The sequence below is a fragment of the Suncus etruscus genome, chromosome 1 (genome assembly GCF_024139225.1).
Source record: "Suncus etruscus isolate mSunEtr1 chromosome 1, mSunEtr1.pri.cur, whole genome shotgun sequence".
Classification (NCBI taxonomy): Eukaryota; Metazoa; Chordata; class Mammalia; order Eulipotyphla; family Soricidae; genus Suncus; species Suncus etruscus.
Genome location: NC_064848.1, coordinates 623,262 through 644,120, shown reverse-complemented (window position 1 = coordinate 644,120; position 20,859 = coordinate 623,262). Strand labels below are relative to the sequence as shown.

Here is a 20,859-nt window from a genome sequence, read left to right as displayed (position 1 = left end):
ATTCTTCTCTGGGATTATGAATAGAGAAATTATATAAATAGAAAAAAGGAAACAGACTATAAAGAGATAATTTTTGCTAGGCAGCTGGGATTTGGCACTTAGGGAATGGAAGTATTTCTGGAAGCCTTTTTTGGGAGGAGGCAACTTCTCACAATGAATCATGTCATTGTGTTTTTCAGGTTTCTTTTTCTTCCCGGATACCTGTTGCATTTCCATCTGGCGATGCAAGTTCTCTTAGTAAAAATATCATGATGTACGCCTGCATAAATGCCTTGAAAGACTCTCACCACATTCAGTCACATGTAGAGTTGGTGGCTGCAGACAGTCCTCATGGATCACAGCCACAGTCTCGATCTCATTGCACAAATATGAACATTGTAGCTCCCACAGTAATGATGGTCTCTAAACACATAGACGGCTCTCTGAACCAGTGGGCTGTCACTTTTGCTGATAAATCTGCCTTTACCACTGTTCTAACTGTATCTCACAAATTTAGATACTGTGGTCATCGATTTCACCTTAATGACCTGGCATGCCATTCAGTTTTACCACTGTTACTTACTTCATCTCATCATAATGCTCTGTTGACTCCTGAATCTGATAGTCAGTGGGACTCAGACATTAAACTACGTAAATTGATGGATCCTATAAGACATGTAAAAGGCCCCTCCAAGCAGGCCCTTAGAAATGCCGCAACATGTACATTTCATGATCCAAATGCAATTTACAGTGAACTTATTCTATGGCGTGTAGACCCAATTGGACCTTTATCATACACTGGAGGAGTATCAGAATTGGCTAGAATTAATTCTTTACATACTTCAGCCTTCTCTAATGTTGCTTGGCTTCCAACTCTTATTCCCAGTTATTGTCTTGGTAAGTTTCTATTTTAATTATAAAATAATTAAAGCCTTAAATTTTTACTTTAGAAAATGACTTCTATATGTTGGTGCTTATACATGTTCTTATGTATGTTCTACATGTCATTAATTCATCATATAGACACCAAACTTACTGTTCAAAATTTCTAGAAACATTTATCTTTTCCCTTTCATCAACTTTCTATTGAATTAAAATATAATTTAAAACTATATAATTTTATATTCCCTACTTGTATAATTATGATCATGAACATGGTTATACCTAAAAAGAAAAGCACAAGAATAAAAAAAAAAAGAAATAAAAAGAAAAGCATTTCTCAGACTTGAGTTAACAGTAAACTACATTTTAATTCCAAGCATTTAATTCCTTAGGCACATATTGTAATTCTGCCAGTGCTTGCTTTGTTGCTTCTGATGGCACAAATCTGAGACTCTATCAGGCTGTGGTAGATGCAAGGAAATTATTGGATGAGCTTTCAGACCCCGAATCTTCAGTAAGTATTTACTGGTCTTTATGAATATGTCTGAGATGACAAGGAATTCTCTTTTTACTGTATCTTGTGTCTTTGCTAATTGCCGTTCAGGTGGTGAATATATATTCTGGACTCTGACAAATGTGTTCTTTATTTATGCATTCTGAGGTATACAAATAAAAACTATAGTCTGGGGCCGGGCGGTGGCGCAAGAGGTAAGGTGCCTGCCTTGCCTGCGCTAGCCTTGGATGGACCGCGGTTCGATCCCCCGGCGTCCCATATGGTCCCCCAAGCCAGGAGCAACTTCTAAGCACATAGCCAGGAGTAACCCCTGAGCATTACCGGGTGTGGCCCAAAAAACCAAAAAACAAAACAAAACAAAACAAAACTATAGTCAGATCATACATATAAGTGCATTTTATATTTGAGGAAACGCTGTCTTCATCTTCCCAAATACTGTGACATTTTATTGTTTTAGTTTGGGGCCATACCTGTTGATGCACAAGGCTTACTCCTGACTTTGTTGTCAGGGATCTCACCTGACAGGTACAGGAACCATATAGAATTTCAGGGAAAAACCTTGGGTCGGTCACATCATCACAAGCACCCTTGCTACTGTAATATCTCTCCACCTCTAGAGAGATTCTTTTTGTTTGGTTTGATTTTGCTTTGGTTTTTGGCCACACCCGATGATGCTCAGGGGTTACTCCTGGCTATGCACTCAGAAATCACTCCTGGTTTGGGGACCATATGGGACACCGGGGGATCAAACCTCAGTCCATTCTAGGCTAGTGTGCACAAGGCAGATGCCTTACAGCCTGAGCTACCACACCAGCCCCGACAGAGAAATTCTTAACAGAAATTTAACAGTTTAAGATAGATGAAGCACCTGAGGTGACATATAATTAGTTTCCAAACAAATGGCACTAGGAATGTTTCATAATTTAGGGGAAAGATTAGACTTTGTTAAGACAGTGTTTTGATTACTTCTTGTAGACAGATAAAGTTTAGAAAGTCTTTGTACTTTATGTGACTGATAGATTGGCCTGGAAGTAACTGGACATAACACAGGAAAGTACATGTACATTTAATGAGATTTGTTTTAGAAACAGGGAGGAAGCTAATTGGACTAGAGCCTAAGGTTTGGCTTAGACAAAGTGTAGAAAAGTAACATCTCAAAATTAGATCTGAAAGATACTTTTAAAAGCCAGTTAGTCTAACTATCTGTCTGATGTTTTATATCCCTACATCACATTCCTGCCAGTTTTTCATCTATATCTAAGGAAGAAAACTCAAGTCTAAAGGCAGCACATCCTTTTAATTATCCTACTATTTATTATATTGGAATAAAATGTGGATTTCCAGGACTTAATGCTTAGGGGTACTCCTGAGTGGAGTCAGAAGACAGGGGTGCTGGCAATGGAAGCAAGGGGCAGCTATGCACAAGGCAAGCACCCTATCTGCTGCACTATTACTCCAACTACTAAAAAACTACTAAATGTTTCTTAAATTTATTTGACCTGTTTCCATTTGGAATAAATCTGTTCATCTTTTTTTGTTTGTTTGTTTGTTTGTTTGGGCCACACCCATTTGATGCTCAGGGGTTACTCCTGGCTAAGCGATCAGAAATTGACCCTGGCTTGGGGGACCATATGGGACGCCGTGGGATTGAACCGTGGTCCTTCCTTGGCTAGCGCTTGCAAGGCAGACACCTTACCTCTAGCGCCACCTCGCTGGCCCCAAATCTGTTTATATTTTGCAGATGAGAGCCCCTCATTCCTGTAATGGTTTTGTAATTCCTGCCTTCTCTTAAACTAGACCTGTGTTTCATTTGTTAATTTATTCCTCTATTTTATATTTAATATTTCTTACTCTTCTTTAACTGTTCAGTTGGTCTATAGTCTTACATTGTAGGATCATTAGAATGCTGCGATATTATGACCCCTCTCATTAGGTACTGTTGTTTTAGCAGCCACATTTTACTTTCTCTGTAATTGTTTTCTCCCAAGATGGCTGTTAAATAGCCCAAACACTCTATCATGACAATAAGCCATTCTGAATTTGTGCATTTGTATTTGAGGTGCAAACATATGCCTATTTTCTCTGTCATATTTCATCTTGCTAGGTTTAAATGTATAGCTTTGCAGTATCTTTCTGGACCCAGATTATTCGTTAACACTTTAGGCCTTCAGGATCCACCTATTTGATAAGTGCTATTTCTTCATCTTCATCCAAATTAGTTATTAAAAAGCTGGATGGGGGGCCGGAGAAATAGCATGGAGGTAAGGCGTTTGCCTTTCATGCAGAAGGATGGTGGTTCAAATCCTGGCATCCCATATGGTCCCCCGTGCCTGCCAGGGGTGATTTCTGAGCATAGAGCCAGGAGTAACCCCTGAGTGTTGCCGGGTGTGACCCAAAAACCAAGAAAAAAAAGCTGGATAGGAGTGAGTAGAGAGCCTAGCAGTAAATATACTTGAAAACTGTCTCTGAGCTGAAGAGATGGGTAGGGTGTTTGCCCTTGCACATGACCTACACAGGATTGATCCCTGGCATCTCATGTTTCTCCAAGCCCTCCAGGAATATTTTTTTTTTCCTTTGGTTTTTGGGTCAAACCCGGCAGTGCTCAGGGGTTACTCCTGGCTCTCTGCTCAGAAATAGCTCCTGGCAGGAATGGGGGACCATATGGGACACCAGGATTCGAACCAACCACCTTTGGTCCTGGATCGGCTGCTTGCAAGGCAAATGCTGCTGTGCTATCTCTCCGGGCCCCAGGAATATTTCTTGAGAGCGAGAGACAGGAGTATGAGCACTGCTGGGTGTGGCCCTAAAAAAAAACAACAAAAAACAACTCTCCATTTTGTCTCAAAGATTTCCATGAGACAGCTTGTTATGCACTTCGCTGAAATAAAACAGATCTTGTCAGCCAATCTTCTGTAGCTGTTTTATTCTTTTATATATATATATATGTATATATATATATATGTATTCTGGGAGGAATTTTCCAAACAGTGCTCAAGTGACCCTGAGACTCCTTCTGGCAATATTTGAACCAGACCAGTGGCTCAATGCTTGGTGCCAGGGATTACCTGGATCTCTCTGGCAATGCCTAAAGGCCTCCAGAGCCACAGTGAGGCTCCAGAACTGTAACACTGATGTTAAGGGTTATTTGTTCAAGAAGAAAAAATATGTGGTGGGTAGATAAGAACATCCAAATAGGATCCAGCATGCAAACATGTGTGAGGATGAATGCCTCATTCTGTTTATTTGGCCATTTCTTATTCCCCGACTCTGCTTTTTTATATCCCACATATGCAAGAGATCATTTTGTGTTTGTCTTTTTCCTTCTGGCTGACTTCGTTCAGTATGTTCCCCTTTAGTCCCATCCCTAGAGGGGCAAATTGTATGATTTTTTCTTTTAGCCAAGTAGTGTTTCATTGTGTGTATGTACCATGATTTCTTTAGGTAGTCACCAGTCTTTGGTAGTATGAGTGTTTCCAGATCTTAGCTATTGTGAATATTGTGGCAGTGAACATAGGAGTGAAAAAAAATTTTTTTTTTCCAAAATAGTGTTTTGGAGTCTTGGACAGGTTCTGAGAAGTGGATGTATGGAAGCACATTTCTTAGTTTTTTGAAGAGTGTGTATATTTTCTCTAAAGAGGTCAGACAGCCTACATTCTTTAGCAGTGGATAAGGGTATCTTTTATATGGTATGCTGGGAATTGAATCTGGATCAGCCACATGCAAGACAAGTGCCCACTATCTCTCTGTCCCCCTTTTTTTTTAATTAATTTTTTATTTTTAATTATGAGAACAATGATGCAAAGAGGACAAAGTAAAGTTTTAGTGGAAGGACAATTGCCCATACACAGAGTTCTCAGAAGAAATCCCCTTGCTGACACCGAATATTGAACTTACAGTCGAAGAGCCTTACAACTGTCTTATCTCTGATGGATATTAACTCTTTCTCAGATGAATTCTGGGCAAATATTTTCTACCAGGACAACTTTCTTTCTTTCTTTCTTTCTTTCTTTCTTTCTTTCTTTCTTTCTTTCTTTCTTTCTTTCTTTCTTTCTTTCTTTCTTTCTTTCTTTCTTTCTTTCTTTCTTTCTTTCTTTCTTTCTTTCTTTCTTTCTTTCTTTCTTTCTTTCTTTCTTTCTTTCTTTCTTCTTTCTTTCTTTCTTTCTTTCTTTCTTTCTTTTCTTTCTTTCTTTCTTTCTTTCTTTCTTTCTTTCTTTCTTTCTTTCTTTCTTTCTTTCTTTCTTTCTTTCTTTCTTTCTTTCTTTCTTTCTTTCTTTCTTTCTTTCTTCCTTTCTTCCTTTCTTCCTTTCTTCCTTTCTTCCTTTCTTCCTTTCTTCCTTTCTTCCTTTCTTCCTTTCTTCCTTTCTTCCTTTCTTCCTTCCTTCCTTCCTTCCTTCCTTCCTTCCTTCCTTCCTTCCTTCCTTCCTTCCTTCCTTCCTTCCTTCCTTCCTTCCTTCCTTCCTTCCTTCCTTCCTTCCTTCCTTTTCTTTTCTTTTCTTTTCTTTTTTTTTTTTGGGTCACACCTGGCAGCGCTCAGGGGTTACTCCTGGCTCTCGGGGGACCATATGGGATGCCTGGATTCGAACCACCGTCCTTCTGCATACACCTTACCTCCATGCTATCTCTCTAGCCCCAGGACAACTTTCTTAAGCAGAAAGGTTGGAGAGTTTGGGGAGTTTATCCTGACATCTTCATTCCAAGCCACATAGCCTAGTTCTTCTCATCCATGGCCTCCCATCGGTCAGAGGGGTGCTTTTAAATTGACATTTCAGATCTGCAAGCCATACCCAAGCTAAATTCTGAGCTGTGTGTATTTTGTAATTTTATGGTTGAAAAATAAGGAAAGCATGTTTAAATAACTAGATGCCTTGAAATAATCTATAAACATTCTTAATTCAACACTGTTGATTAATTGCTTAGTTAATTTTAGAACTGAGAATGAGCACAGAAAGTTATTTTTAAAAATGTATGAATTGCTGTTGTCAGATTGGATATGTAGAGTGTTTCTTAATGTCTGAGATGATGTATTATGTTGGTAGTAGATTCATAAATTGCTGGTCTTAACATTTTGTTATTTTATTTACAGAAACTCATTGGAGAAGTGTTTAATATTGTGAGCCAACAGTCTACTGCCCGACCTGGATGCATTATTGAACTTGATGCAATAACCAACCAAGTAAAAGCATACTTGTGAAGGGGCGATACTAATAAATTTTGTCTGAGAGCACTTACACTGCACATGATCCATCTCATTCTAGGATCATTCTTTTGTTTGAAGCGAATCTAGCCAGTTCTTCTTGTTTTCAAGTAAAAGTCTAATGATTTAGGAATTACTCTTTTCCAGTTCAGTTGAATCAGTAATGTTATTTTCTGTTTAATGGTAGGTAGGGAGAAAAATACATAATGTTTTTGTTTGTGGCCTTCCCTTTTTCTGTTACTGATTTCAGCTTCAGTTTTGGAGTGTTTGCCTTATGAGACAGAATATTATTTTTTTTCTTTGTTTTTGAGCCATAATCAGTGGTGCTCACGGCTTACTCCTGGCTCTGAACTCAGGGCTCACTACTGGCAGCCCTCTGTGGGAACCTTAGGGGGAACCAGGGATTGAACTCAGGTTGGCCACATGCAAGGCAAGTGCCGTGCCACTGTATTTGCTTTGATTCCAGGGACCAAAATTTTTTATTTGTTTTGGGTCCCAATGGGTACAGATCATAGTTCTGCCCCCACCGCACTAAGGATCAGATCCCCTGGTGCTTACGGACTATTACTCTCAACCCATTGCTGCTCTTCTGTGGTATTGGGATCACACATGGACTGCCTACATTCAAATCAAGTACTTAGCATATTGCGCTTTCTCTTCAGTCTCTGTTGATTGGTTTTTATTAGAGCATTGGCTTTATCATTATTGAAGTAATTTTTCTTTGCTAAATGTTTCTTTTTTTTTTTGGGGGGGGTCACACCCGGCGGTGCTCAGGGGTTACTCCTGGCTGTCTGCTCAGAAATAGCTCCTGGCAGGCACGGGGGACCATATGGGACACCGGGATTCAAACCAACCACCTTTGGTCCTGGATTGCCTGCTTGCAAGGCAAACACTGCTGTGCTATCTCTCCGGGCCCACTAGATGTTTCTAATGCTACTAATACTTCGTTTTTTGTTGTTTGCTTTGTTCTTTGATTTGTTGGTCAATAAGGAGATAAATTGTTAAGATTTATTTTCTTTTTAGGGTGGTAGTGGTTCTTACTGTACCATCACTCTAGCAACTCCTCTCCTATTTGGGAAGATTTATTTATTATATATTACTGTTCTTGGGGAGGTATGAGGGAGATAGGGAATTTCAAGGATTGAACTCTTTATTTCTTTTTCATATTTGTAGTGTGGTTCAAATACACAGTTGCTTCATGTGTTTCAAGAAGACTTTATTATAGGATATAAACCACATAAGGAAGATAAGGAAAAAAAGGAATCAGAAATATTTTTTCAACCAAAACAAGGTACTTTTAAGTATTTGCTTGAGTTTGACACCTTAATCTTAAAGAAACTTGGAGACTTGATGTTGAGTATGGATATTTGGGGCCAGAATGAAAGCACAGCGATAGGGTGTTTGTCTTGCACGCTACTGACCCAGGACGGGCCTGGATTCAATCCCCGAAATCCCATTATGGTCTCCCAAGCCTGCCAGGAGCAATTTCTGAGTGCAGAGCCAGGAGTAACCCCTGAGTGCTGCGGTTTGGCCAGAAACAAAACAAAACAAAAATATTTCCAGTAAATTGCTTAAAGATTAATTATGAATAGAGGCCGGAGCGATAGCACAGCAGTAGGGTGTTTGCCATGCATGTGGCTGACCCGGGATGGACCTGGGTTTAATTCCAGGCGTCCTATATGATCCCCTGAGCCTTCCAGGAGCTATTTCTGAGCAGAGAGCCAGGGGTGACCCCTGAGAAGCGCTGGATGTGGCCCCCAAAAAAGACTAATTATGAATATAGGATATAAGTTTATTGTATGTTTTATTTTTATTTTTTTTTATCTTTCGGGGCCACACCTGGTTCTGAGCTCAGAAATTACTCTTGGTGGTGCTTGGGGACCATATAGGATGCTGGGAATCCCCTTAATTCAGGGGTCTCAAACTCGCCATTTGTGGCCCTTCGTACAACATTTTGTGGCCCGCGGCCGGCCTTCAAATATTGCATTATTCGCGATTATTCACTTACCGAATAATCGCAATAAAAATCGCATTAGTAAGAAAAAATCACATTAAACATTCGCATACCCCAGCAGTTCCGTTCAGGGTATGCAAATGTTTAATGCGATTTTTTGCGATTTTTTTCTTACTAATGCTATTTTTTATTGCGAATATTCGGTAAGCGAATAATTGTGAATACTTTGCGCCTAGCGCAGACGTCATTTCCGCTGCTCCTGCCCGCTGTCCCCCCCCCCCTTTTTTTTTTTTATGAAATCCCTTATGCAGCCCTGCCTCACCCCGACTTTGCCTCCTGCGGTCCCCAGGTAAATTGAGAAATCCCTTATGCGGCCCTGCCTTTTTTTTTTTTTTTTTGGTTTTTGGGCCACACCCGGCCATGCTCAGGGGTTACTCCTGGCTGTCTGCCCAGAAATAGCTCCTGGCAGGCACGGGGGACCATATGGGACACCGGGATTCGAATCAACCACCTTAGGTTCTGGATCAGCTGCTTGCAAGGCAAACGCAGCTGTGCTGTCTCTTCGGGCCCAATGCGGCCCTGCCTTATCCCGACTTTGCCTCCTGTGGCCCCCAGGTAAATTGAGTTTGAGACCCCTGCCTTAATTGGTCGCATGCCTTACCCACGCACTATCTCTCTGGCCCCTTTACTGTGTGTTCTGTTAGCATCTTCAGATATGCTGTGAGATAAAACTAACATCTCAGGGTTTGTTTGTTTTGTTTTGGGGCCACATCTGGCAGTTCTTAGGGGTTACTCTTGACTGCATTCGGAAATTACTTCCGGCAGGCTTGGGGGACTACATGGAGTGCTATAGATAGAACTAGCGTCAGCTGTGTGCAAGGCAAACACCCTACTTGCTGTGCTATCATCTCAGCTTCTGAAATACAATATTCTTGAAAACAATTTATTGTTATTATTTATTTATTTATTTATTTATTTATTTATTTATTTATTTTTAAGATATATCCAGAAGTCCTCAGGACTTACTGCTGGCTCTGAACTCTGGGATCACTCCTGAGTGGGGCTTAGGGAAACCTGATAGGGTACCAGGAATAGAACTCCATTGGCCACATTGCAAGGCAAGCACGTTATCTGCTACACAATACTTCTGCCCCCTTTTTCCTTTGTGTGAAAGAGATAGTTTTCTATAAGACTGTTTATTTTTTATTTTTTTCTAAATTAAATATTTTAAATTTTATTTCTTCTATTTTTTATTATAACATTGTGATTTATGAAGACAGTTATTTCAGGCATTAAATGTTCAAACACCAGTCTTACCACCAATGTGATATGTTATCAATATACCTAGTTTCCTACCAAATGCCTCCATGCAGGCACAAATTTACTTCATATATTTGTTACAACATTAAGGAAAATGGAATGGTCAAAATTTATATCAGCAAGAGTCAAGTTGAGATAATTGTTATATCTCTCCTGGTGTGACTAAAGTCAGTGTCTACAGACTTACTAGACTGTGGTTGGTGATAATAGAGCCTTCTGTGTTTCTGTTTAGCCTCAGGGAATTAGTTAGATTGCTGTATAGCTTTCCCATCAAATTTCCCATGCTACTACTGCGCTGACAGTACTGTAAACACATGAGGTGTTGGTCCAGGATTCATAGACATGAAACAAATTTGGTGGCTTGAAAATTTGATAGGGTTGAGTTGCACAGCCGAGCTGTTTCTGTTGGAGACTGTAGACTGGAGTGTAGCATTGGGCTGCTTTATCTCACTTTTTGAAAATGCTACATAGGTGTCAGCATGGGTTGGGCTACCTGGAAAGTATTGGCCCCATTATTTTCTTTTGGAGCTTGGTGGAGGGCTAGTTTTCTGCCAGTGAGATGGCAGCAGTAAGTGGGGTCTGTCTAAGACCCTTTTTTTTTAAAGGCTAGTCAAGTGAAGCAGTGGGAGTGGAGAAGGAACAAAGAAATCTGTAACTGGCTGTGATCAATTAACTGTAAACACCACTGCACTTGGACCAGCTAGTCTAAGACCCTTTTAAGAATAACAATGTAGGGGCATTGTGGATACAACAAAAAAGAATAAACAGTGTGATACTGGAGCCAGAGAGATAGCATGGAGTAGAGCATTTGCCTTGCATGTAAAAGGACAGTGGTTTGAATCCTGGCATCCCATATGGTCCTCCTGAGCCTCCCAGGAGCAATTTTTGAGTGTAGAGCCAGGAGTAACCCCTGAACATTGCCGGGTGTGACCCAAAAACTAAACACACACACACTCACACAAATCCCAATGTGATACTGAATTTAAATACTTGCATAAAAATTCTCTTTAGAAGTTACAACTTTAGGGGCCGGAGAGATAGCATGGAGGTAAGGCATTTGCCTTGCATGCAGAAGGACAGTGGTTTGAATCCCAGCATCCCATATGGTCCCCTGGGCCTGCCAGGAGCGATTTCTGAGCATAGAGCCAGGAATAACCCCTGAGTGCTGCCAGGTGTGACCCAAAAACCAAAAAAAAAAAAAAAAAAAAAAAAAAAAAAGTTACGACTTTATAAAGCTTGTGGACTCTTTTCGAATACGGTATATAATATAGATAATATAGAATACACTTTATTTATTTTGGTTTTGGTTTTTGGGTCACACCCGGCAGCGCTCAGGGGTTACTCCTGGCTCTATGCTCATAAATCGCTCCTGGCAGTCTTGGGGGACCATATGGATGCCAGGATTCGAACCAATGACCTTCTGCATGAAAGGCAAATACCTTACCTCCATGCTATCTCTCCGGCCCCTGAATAAACTTTATTTAAAAGTATGAAAACTTGTCCTACATTTCTTGACTGGAAGAAAGCCCAAAGGGATGGAACATTTATCTTTTATGCAGCATTTCTCCAGTTTGATTCCTGAGGCCTTCTACAAACAAAACATGCACTCAACCTATTGACCTATTTCTCTAGCCCATTAGTATATTTCTTTGTTGTTTGTTTGTTTTTTGGGTCACACCAGCAGCGCTCAGGGGTTACTCCTGGCTCTATGCTCAGAAATTGCTCCTGGCAGGCTCGGGGGACCATATGGGATGTCGGGATTCGAACCACTGTCCTTCTTACCTCCATGCTATCTCTCCGGCCCCCCATTAGTATATTTTTTATGCTTTTTATATAAATGCATTTTGTTGAATTATTTTCATTGTTATTCTTTGATGCTCAGAATCTCCCTTCTTTGCCCATAGTCACCCCTTTATACCAACTTTTGTGTACTTGGGAGGTAGCCCTATTTTACAAAGCTTCCAAACTTCTGGCACATATGAAACTGCTTCTAACATTTATCCCTTGGTTTCCCAGCTTTATGTAATATCAAGAGATATTTACTGTTTCTTAAACCTTTGGAAGCATTTTAACTTAACTTTCCTTTTCCTTTAAACAATTAGGATATCGTCCACCACCATTTTCGGAAAAGTTCTTTCTAGTTGTAATTGAAAAGGATAGCAATAATGACTCGATTCTTCATATGTGGCATCTTCATCTTAAATCTGTCCAGGCATGTGTAGGTAAGTAATTATACTATGTATAGAGATGATGTGAAGTAAATTCACTGTCCCTAATATGTATTAGGCTAGTTAATTCTTTAAAAAGAAAGTTATTAAAGAACGATTATTTGAGTTGCTGAGTTGAAGTATGAAGTTTAATTACAAAGTCTTAAAACATTCATGAATAGGTTAATCTAAAAACCAAATAACATCCCAGGAAGAAAACTTTAATAGACAATTTGGGAAGGGGGGTTTGGTCACACCCGGCAGTACTCGGGTTACTCCTGGCTCTGCACTCAGAAATCTTTTCTGGCAGGCTTGGGGGGACGATATGGGATGCCGGGATTTGAACCATCGTCGGTCCTGGGTCGGTTGCTTGCAAGGCAAACACCCTACTGCTCTGCTATCTCTCTGGCCACAATAGACAATTATTTGTATTTGATTTCTTGTTTTGTTACTCCTGGCTCTGTGATCAGGAATCACTCCTGGATGTGTTCAGGGAACCATTTGGTATGCTGGGGATTGAACCTACGTTGGCTGCATGCAAGGGTAGTGCCCTACCTACCTGCCATTCTATCTCTGCATCCCCAGTGGATTTATTTCTTAAGTGATATTTAGTTAATGCCCCTTAGGTCTTTGTTTCAAGACTCAGTTTTTCACACTCTAAGTACATCTCTTCCTCTGTTAAATGCACCCTGTTGGTTTTCAGAGTTGATTTATGATTCTTTTTTTTTTTTTTTTTTTTTGGTTTGGGCCACACCCTGTGACGCTCAGGGGTTACTCCTGGCTATGCGCTCAGAAGTCGCTCCTGGCTTGGGGGACCATATGGGACGCCGGGGGATCGAACCGCGGTCCGTCCTAGGCTAGCGCAGGCAAGGCAGGCACCTTACCTCCAGCACCACCGCCCGGCCCCGATTTATGATTCTTTTCAGAAGAGCCCAAATGACTGCAACTGTGTTTTAGTCAAGAGCCAGGGATTTCCAGTATAATGAGGACTTCACACATGTGATATATTTTGCAGATTGAGAACATTAGAGTTAATTTAAGTTTTTTTCCTAGTCATGCTGTGCTTATCACCAAGTGCTGTATCTGATTGTAGTTAATGATGCTAAGAAATATAAAAACATTGCTGCCGGAGAGAGCGCAATGGGCCGGAAATGCATATGGAAAGTTTGGGTTCAGTCTGTAGCTCCTGTGTATTGATTTACAATTTACAACTTGGTTCCACCCCAAACAAAGATCATCCCAGGTTTCTTTATATCTTTTTTTTTCTTTCTTTCTTTTTGGGCATCACACCTGGTGATGCTCAAGGGTTATTCCTGGCTCTATGCTCAGAAATAGCTCCTGGCTTGGGGAGGGGAGGGCGATCGAACTGGGTCCATTCTGGGTCAGCCACGTGCCAGGTAAATGCCCTACAGCTGCACCATCGCTCCAGGCCCCTCTTTGTATCTTTTTGTTTACAATTTGGTTTTACCCAAAACAAGATTTTTCTGATTTAGCATGTATCAAGCAAACCTGGCGGGACTGGCTCAGGCTAGTTGGCCTTCTGCCCTAATCCCCTGACTGTGGATGGTCTTTGTAAATACTGAAGTCTGGCAGGCATGATCAGATTTCTCCGCAGCCATGCATATTTCACTCTCAGCTTAGTTTGGCTTATTTCCTGTGGTGGCCCTTGCTCTAAACTCACTTTCCCTGGCTGAAAATACAGCATTTGGGGCCATTACATCTGGAGCCCAAGCAGGGACAATGAACAAGGACCTGAATAGATAGTGCTAAATAGTGATATTAGATAAATAGTGAATAAATAAATAGTGGATAAAAAGATCCCCTTGTTAAAGGGTCAGTAAAAGAGTTCGCCAAAGCCCACCCACTCAAAAAAGACTATGAAACATACTTTCAGAGAATGCAAAACCCAAGTGGGGTTTATTAATCCAGAGCTCTGGGGCATCAGGGACAGCCATACAGACAGATGGGAAGCCCTGGGTAATCTAGGAAGGTGTCTTTTTTTGGGGGGGAGGGGAGTCACACCTGGCAGAGCTCCGGGGTTCCTCCTGGCTCTACACTCAGAAATCGCTCCTGGCAGGCTCGGGGGACCATATGGGATGCCGGGATTCAAACCACTGTCCTTCTGCATGCAAGGCAAATGCCCTACCTCCATGCTATCTCTCCTAGGAAGATGTCTTTTATTGGTTTAAGGAACCTTAGGAGGAGGGTCAGTATGGAAAGTAGGGCTTGTAGAATGCACCTATCCCTAGTCCAGGTTTAAACACAATGTCCAATCAGATGTTGAGCTTGTCGTTTTTCAAATAAGGTGAGAACCTTAAGAGGGGAAAGCAGAAGTCCATTTTTTTGCCCAAATATGTCAAGTTCCTAGTAGGAGGGGCGTTGGCTGATGGTTACTAAGGCAGCAGGCCTTTGACCTCTGGAGGTGTATCCAGTCCTCCTAGGAGGGGCGTTGGTTAATGGTTACCAAGGCATCATGCTGTTGATATCTTTTTTTTTTTTTTTTTTGGTTTTTGGGCCACACCCGTTTGACGCTCAGGGGTTACTCCTGGCTATGTGCTCAGAAATCGCCCCTGGCTTGGGGGGACCATATGGGACGCCGGGGGATCGAACTGCGGTCCGTTCCTTGGCTAGCGCTTGTAAGGCAGACACCTTACCTCTAGTGCCACCTTCCCGGCCCCGCTGTTGATATCTTAAGGTGAAATTCCAAATCAAGGAGGATCCAAGTGGGGTGGAGAAAGGCTTAACAGGCTGTTATCACCTATCTGAAGTATTATAACATCTATTTTCATAAATTTTCCCCTAATATCCTCATGGAGGCCAGAGTGATAGCACACTGGTAGGGCATTTGTCTTGCATGCTACTTGACCTGGATGAACCTAGGTTTGATCCCTGACATCCCATATGGTCCCCTGAACCTGCCAGGATTGATTTCTGAGTGCAGAGCCAGGAGTCAATCCCAAGTGCTGCCAGATGTGGCCCAAAAAGAAAATAAAAAGAGAAAAATGAAGATCCCTTCATAGGTCAGGGCTAGTATTCCATGAATGGTCAAAGCTATGATAATTTCTCCTTTTTTTCTTTTTTTTAGAGTTTAGTCCATTGACATTTATGGAAACTATTGACAGAAAGGGTTATTGCTATTATTTTGTATAGGTTATTTTTATTAATATCTTTATTTAAACACTTTGATTACAAATATGATTGTAGTTGGGTTTCAGTCATGTAAAGAACACCCCCTTCACCAGTGCAACATTCCCACCACCAATGTTCCAAATCACCCTCCTCCCCACCCCATCCCTGCCTGTACTTTGTAGCCAGGCTTTTCACTTCTCTCATTCATTCACCTTGTTATGATAGTTCTCAGTGTAGTTATTTCTCTAACTGCACTCACCATTCTTTGTGGTGAGGTTCATGTCATGAGCTGGACCTTCCAACTCTCCTCTTTTTGTCTCTGAGGATTATTGCAAAAATGTCTTTTATTTTTCTTAAAACCCATAGATGAGTGAGACCATTCTGAGTCTCTATCTTTCCCTCTGACTTATTTCACTCAGCATAATAGATTCCATGTACATCCATGTATAGGAAAATTTCATGACTTTATCTCTCCTGATGGCTGCATAATATTCCATTGTGTATATGTACCACAGTTTCTTTAGCCATTCATCTGTTGAAGGGCATCTTGGTTGTTTCCAGAGTCTGGCTATTGTAAATAGCGCAGTAATGAATATAGGTATGAGGAAGGGATTTTTGTATTGTATTTTGGTGTTCCTAAGGTATATTCCTAGGAGTGGTATAGCTGGATCATATGGGAGCTCAATTTCCAGATTTTGGAGGAATCTCCATATTGCTTTTCATAAAGATTGGACTAGACAGCATTCCCACCAGCAGTGGATAAGAGTTCCTTTCTCTCCACATCCCCACTAACACTGCTTGTTCTCATTCTTTGTGATGTGCACCAATCTCTGTGGTGTGAGATGGTACCTCATAGTTGATTTGATTTGCATCTCCCTGATGATTAGTGATGTGGAGCACTTTTTCATGTTCCTTTTGGCCATTTGTATTTCTTCTTCTTCTTTTTTTTTTTTTTTTTTGGGTCACACCCGACAGCGCTCAGGGGTTACTCCTGGCTTTATGCTCAGAAATCACCCCTGGCAGGCACAAGGGACCATATGGGATGCCAGGATTCAAACCACCGTCCTTCTGTATGAAAGACAAATGCCTTACCTCCATGCTATGTCTCCGGCCCCTGTATTTCTTCTTTATCAAAGTATCTGTTCATTTTCTCCCCCATTTTTTGATGCGGTTAGATGTTTTTTCTTTTTGTAAAGTTCTGTCAGTGGCTTGTATATTTTGGATATTAGCCCTTATTTGATGGGTATTGGGTGAATAGTTTCTCCCACTCAGTGGGTGGCTTTTGTATCCTGGACACTGTTTCCTTTGAGGTGCAGAAGCTTCTCAGCTTAATGTAGTCCCATCTGTTTATCTCTGCTTCCACTTGTTTGGAGAGTGCAGTTTCCTCCTTGAAGATGCCGTTAGTCTCAATGTCCTGGAATGTTTTACCTACATGTTGTTCTATATACTTTATGGTTTCAGATCTGATATCCAGGTCTTTAATCCATTTGGATTTTACCTTCATACATGATATTAGCTGGGTATCTAAGTTCACTTTTTTGCAAGTTGGCCAACCAGTTGTGCCAACATAACTTGTTGAAGAGGCTTTCCCTGCTCCATTTAGGATTTCTTGCTCCCTTATCAAAAAATAGGTGATTGTATGTCTGGGGAACATTCTCTGAGTACTGAAGTCTATTTCACTGATCTGAGGGTCTGTCTTTATTCCAATACCATGCTGTTTTGATAACTATTGCTTTTGACTGATGTTATTACACCTTTCTTACTGGGGTGATGATATACATGCTGGGTGGCTTAATTTTACTTTTGTTGTTATTTTGGTGCATCTGCATGCATCTCTCTTTCTCTCTCTCTCTTTCCCTCTCTCTCTCTCTCTCATAGAAATACTAAAGAAAAATAAGAAAAATAAAAGGCATTTTTGTAATAATTCTCAGAGACAAAAGAGAGGAGGGCTGGAAGGTCCAGCTCACTACAAGAAGCTCACCACAAAGAGTGATGAGTGCTTTTAGAGAAATAACGACATTGAGAACTATCCTAAGAATGGAATGAACGAGGGAATTAGAAGCCTGTCTAGAGTTACAGGCAGGGGTGGGATGGGGAGGAGGGAGATCTGGGACATTGTTGATGGGAATGTTGCACTGGTGAAGGGAAGGGGGATGTTCTATACATGACTGAAACCCAACTGCAATCATATTTGTAATCAAGCTGTTTAAATAAAGATATATATACACCAACCTCTCTGAAATATCTACTATATTTAAGAGTAAAAGTAGCCTTCTCAGTGGTGGTGTATTCTTGAGATAGTAGCCTTTTCAGGGCCAATGTCTCAACACTCACCACTGCTGTTAAACTAGAAAAATCACCATCTGCTAGATATAGTGCCTTGGGCAAAGGAGAGACCCACAAAAAGTGAATATTGTTCCTTTAGGTTAGAAGCTAAAAGTTTAGAAGAAAGAGGAACCCAGCTGTTCCTGATCCTTCCTTACCCATCAGGAAAAGACTCATCCTATATATATGTTTTTTATTTATTTGTTTTCTGTTTTTGGGTCACACCCAGCGATGCTCAGGAGTTATTCCTGGCTCTGCACTCAGAAATCACTCCTGGCAAGCTTGAGGGACCATATGGGATGCTGGGAATCGAACCTGGGTCTGGCCCGCGTCAGCTACATGCAAGGCCTAACCACTGTGCTATCTTTCCAGCCCAAGATTCATCCTCTAATCAGGGGTCCTCAAACTTTTTAAACAGGGGGCCAGTTCACTGTCCCTCAGACCATTGGAGGGTCTGACTATAGTAAAAACAAAACTTATGAACGAATTCTTATGCACACTGCATATATCTTATTTTGCAATGAAGAAACAAAACAGATACAAATACAGTATGTGGCCCGCGGGCCATACTTTGAGGACCACTGCGTTTATTTTATGAGGGCTTGACACAACCAGCTGGTTCAAAAAGGCCTAAACCTCAATGTCCCTGTATTGGATTGAGTTCCTTACTGGCTGGAGTGAGGGTGTGCTTTGGACACTAGGATTTTCATACAATAGCTAGGACTTGCTTGAGTCCTTCACAATTTTGGTATTGGATGATGTGGTTTAGTGATCAGGCTATGACTACACTCTATATCGTAGGTCATTCTAGTAGGAGTATTTCAGAGGTTCAGATGACTGCTGAGATGTTAATCAGGGAAAGACAGTACACTGATGTATCAAAACAAGCTGCCCGGGGCCGGAAAGATAGCACAGCGGTGTTGCCTTGCAACACTGGAACTGTAATTAGGCCTTATGGTCTAGAGGGAATAGATAGTATTTTACCTTCCTCTGTCCAATGAAGTGCAAGGTGACTAAAATGCATTGGCCCTGAAGGACAGATAGTTACTTTCCTGCCATATATAATAGCTCCTATATACCTGAGTCTATGGGACTGAAACCTACATAATCAGTGGGGTGCTAAATATCACATCCCTTACAGTGGGGTGCCCTCTGGCCACTATTTCAGAGGCCATGTTTTTTTAATTGTGGTCTGTTGCCCCTTTGCATTCAGTGGAAATTCCTTGACCCTTTGTGGATGCCATAATGACCCCTTAACAACACAAAATTAAAGGCACTGATAGACTTGGTAGAAGAACAACTTAAACTGAATCCTTATTTTCAGATTGGAACTCTCTTGTTTTTGTAATATAAAAGAAGATGGGCAAATGGCAGTTGTTAATTGATTTAAGAAATGTTAATTCTACTGTGGTTCCCATGGGCACATTACAACCTGCCCTAGCAGCTAAAAACTTGTCACTGGTCTAAAAACTGATCATTGGTTGTGATAGACCTAAAAGATTGCTTTTATAACATCCTATACACCCAAATGACTGCAAATGCTTTGCATTTTCAATTCCCTCTCTTAACAGGATCCCCATGTGTAGATTTCAGTGGCTTGCTTTACCTCAGGGAAATATCAACTCACCTACTGTGTGCCAGTATTGTGTTGATGTGGTTTTACACCCTGCTCATCCATACTTGTATTAGTCACTATATGGATGAGATCTTGTTTGCATTTTCTAATGACAGATAGTGTCAGTGATAATATGAGGATGTGATGTTTGCCAGTGGCCGGTTTGGGCTATGTTCTGGAATGCAGTACTTCCACCCAGGAAAAGCAGGTCTAGAGCAAAGGACACCATAGGAAATAACCCAAACAAAGCTGATAGTAAAATATGCATGGCCGAGTAGCAATCTGTCTCATCAAGCCAAGAGACAGCTTCCTGCCAGACTGCAGTTTTTATAGAGACCACACCTCTGGCAGAAGAGTAAGACAGAAGGCCTATCCTGAGCCAGTGCTGCCCAGGTTTGCTTAATACATGCTAAGTCAGGAAAATTTCTGTTTTGGGTAAAACCAAGTTGTAAACAAACAGATACAAAGAAACCTGGGATGATCGTTTTTTGTTTTGGGTGGAACCAAGTTGTAAACACTTAAGAGTGGTTGGGCATGATTCCCCAAACAGGAACAAAGCCGAACAACAATAAAATTGGTAAATGTAAAAATATTTAATGGGAAAAAGAGTGATGGCACAGCAGTAGGGCATTTACTTTGCATGTGGCAGACCTGGGACAGACCTGGGTTCAATCCCTGGCATCCCATTTGGTCCACTGAGCCTGCCAGGAGCAATTTCGTAGTGCAGAGCCAGAGGTAACCTGTGAGTGCCATTAGGTGTGACCCCAAAACCAAAATCAAAACCAAACCCAAACCCAAACCAACAACCTAAAAAACCTCAACCAAACAGCAAATCTGTCAAGGTAACAAAGCAAAAGTCTAAAAATTGACCATGTCTAAAGTTAGGAAACTAGATTTTTTTTTTGTATGTTGGTCACCTACTAAATGCTCAGGAGTTACACCTAATTTTTTTATTTAGGAATTACTCCTGGCATTGCTCAGAGGATCATATGGGATGCCAGGGATTGAACCCAGGTTGGGCACTTGCAAAGCTCTGTACTACCATGAAGCCAGAGTTTTCTAAAAGTTGTATAAAGTTACCACAGAATATTCTAATTTACGCATATGGTGATGATTAGTAATGTATTTGCTAACTTTAGTAAATTCTTTTCAAAGCTAAAGCTTCAGAAGGTGCTTCGTCTGAAAATCTCCTTTCAGTCCCTGGACAGAAAACTGTTGACTCTTCTCCAGAAACTTCTCCTGTTGTGAGCTCCATGCCCCATTCTTTATCAATTGCTAACCTTCAGACTGCTAGTAAACTTATTCTGAGTTCCAGATTGGTCTATAGTCAACCTCTTGATCTTCCAGAAGGAGTCGAAGTAATAAGAGCAACACCTTCAGCAGGTAAGGGAATCTTAGAACTTTTTTGTAAAGTGATCCTTAGTGAATAAAGAAGTTGAATGTGTGATATTGACATTGAAATAGTTACTAGTGGGGCCAGAGAGATCTGGCATCTCATATGGTCCCCGAGCCTGCCAGGAGCGATTTCTGAATCCAGAGCCAGGGGTAACACCTGAGTGCCACTGGATGTGGCCCAAAAATTAAAGAAAAAAGAAAAATGAAATGGTTATTAGTAAAGATACATATGTTTAGAAACATGCATGATTGCTTTGAGTTTACTCTGGGCTTTTTTTGTGAGGTGTAGGCCAGTTTTTAAAATAGTTTACAGTACTTGGAAGATTTGAGATATACCTTTTTGAG

General features: G+C 41.0%; 1 protein-coding gene across 2 annotated transcripts in view; it reads left to right on the top strand.

Moving 5' to 3' along the window:
* DMXL2 (Dmx like 2) overlaps positions 1 to 20,859 on the top strand; it is a 199,217-nt gene that overhangs the window by 104,006 nt on the left and 74,352 nt on the right. For both annotated transcript variants that reach the window (XM_049777555.1, XM_049777558.1), the window contains exons 12-17: positions 180 to 876; positions 1,254 to 1,375; positions 6,459 to 6,548; positions 7,743 to 7,860; positions 11,946 to 12,065; positions 20,275 to 20,502. In XM_049777555.1, the coding sequence (XP_049633512.1) occupies positions 180 to 876; positions 1,254 to 1,375; positions 6,459 to 6,548; positions 7,743 to 7,860; positions 11,946 to 12,065; positions 20,275 to 20,502 (1,375 nt within the window). The remainder of the gene's footprint in view (positions 1 to 179; positions 877 to 1,253; positions 1,376 to 6,458; positions 6,549 to 7,742; positions 7,861 to 11,945; positions 12,066 to 20,274; positions 20,503 to 20,859) is intronic.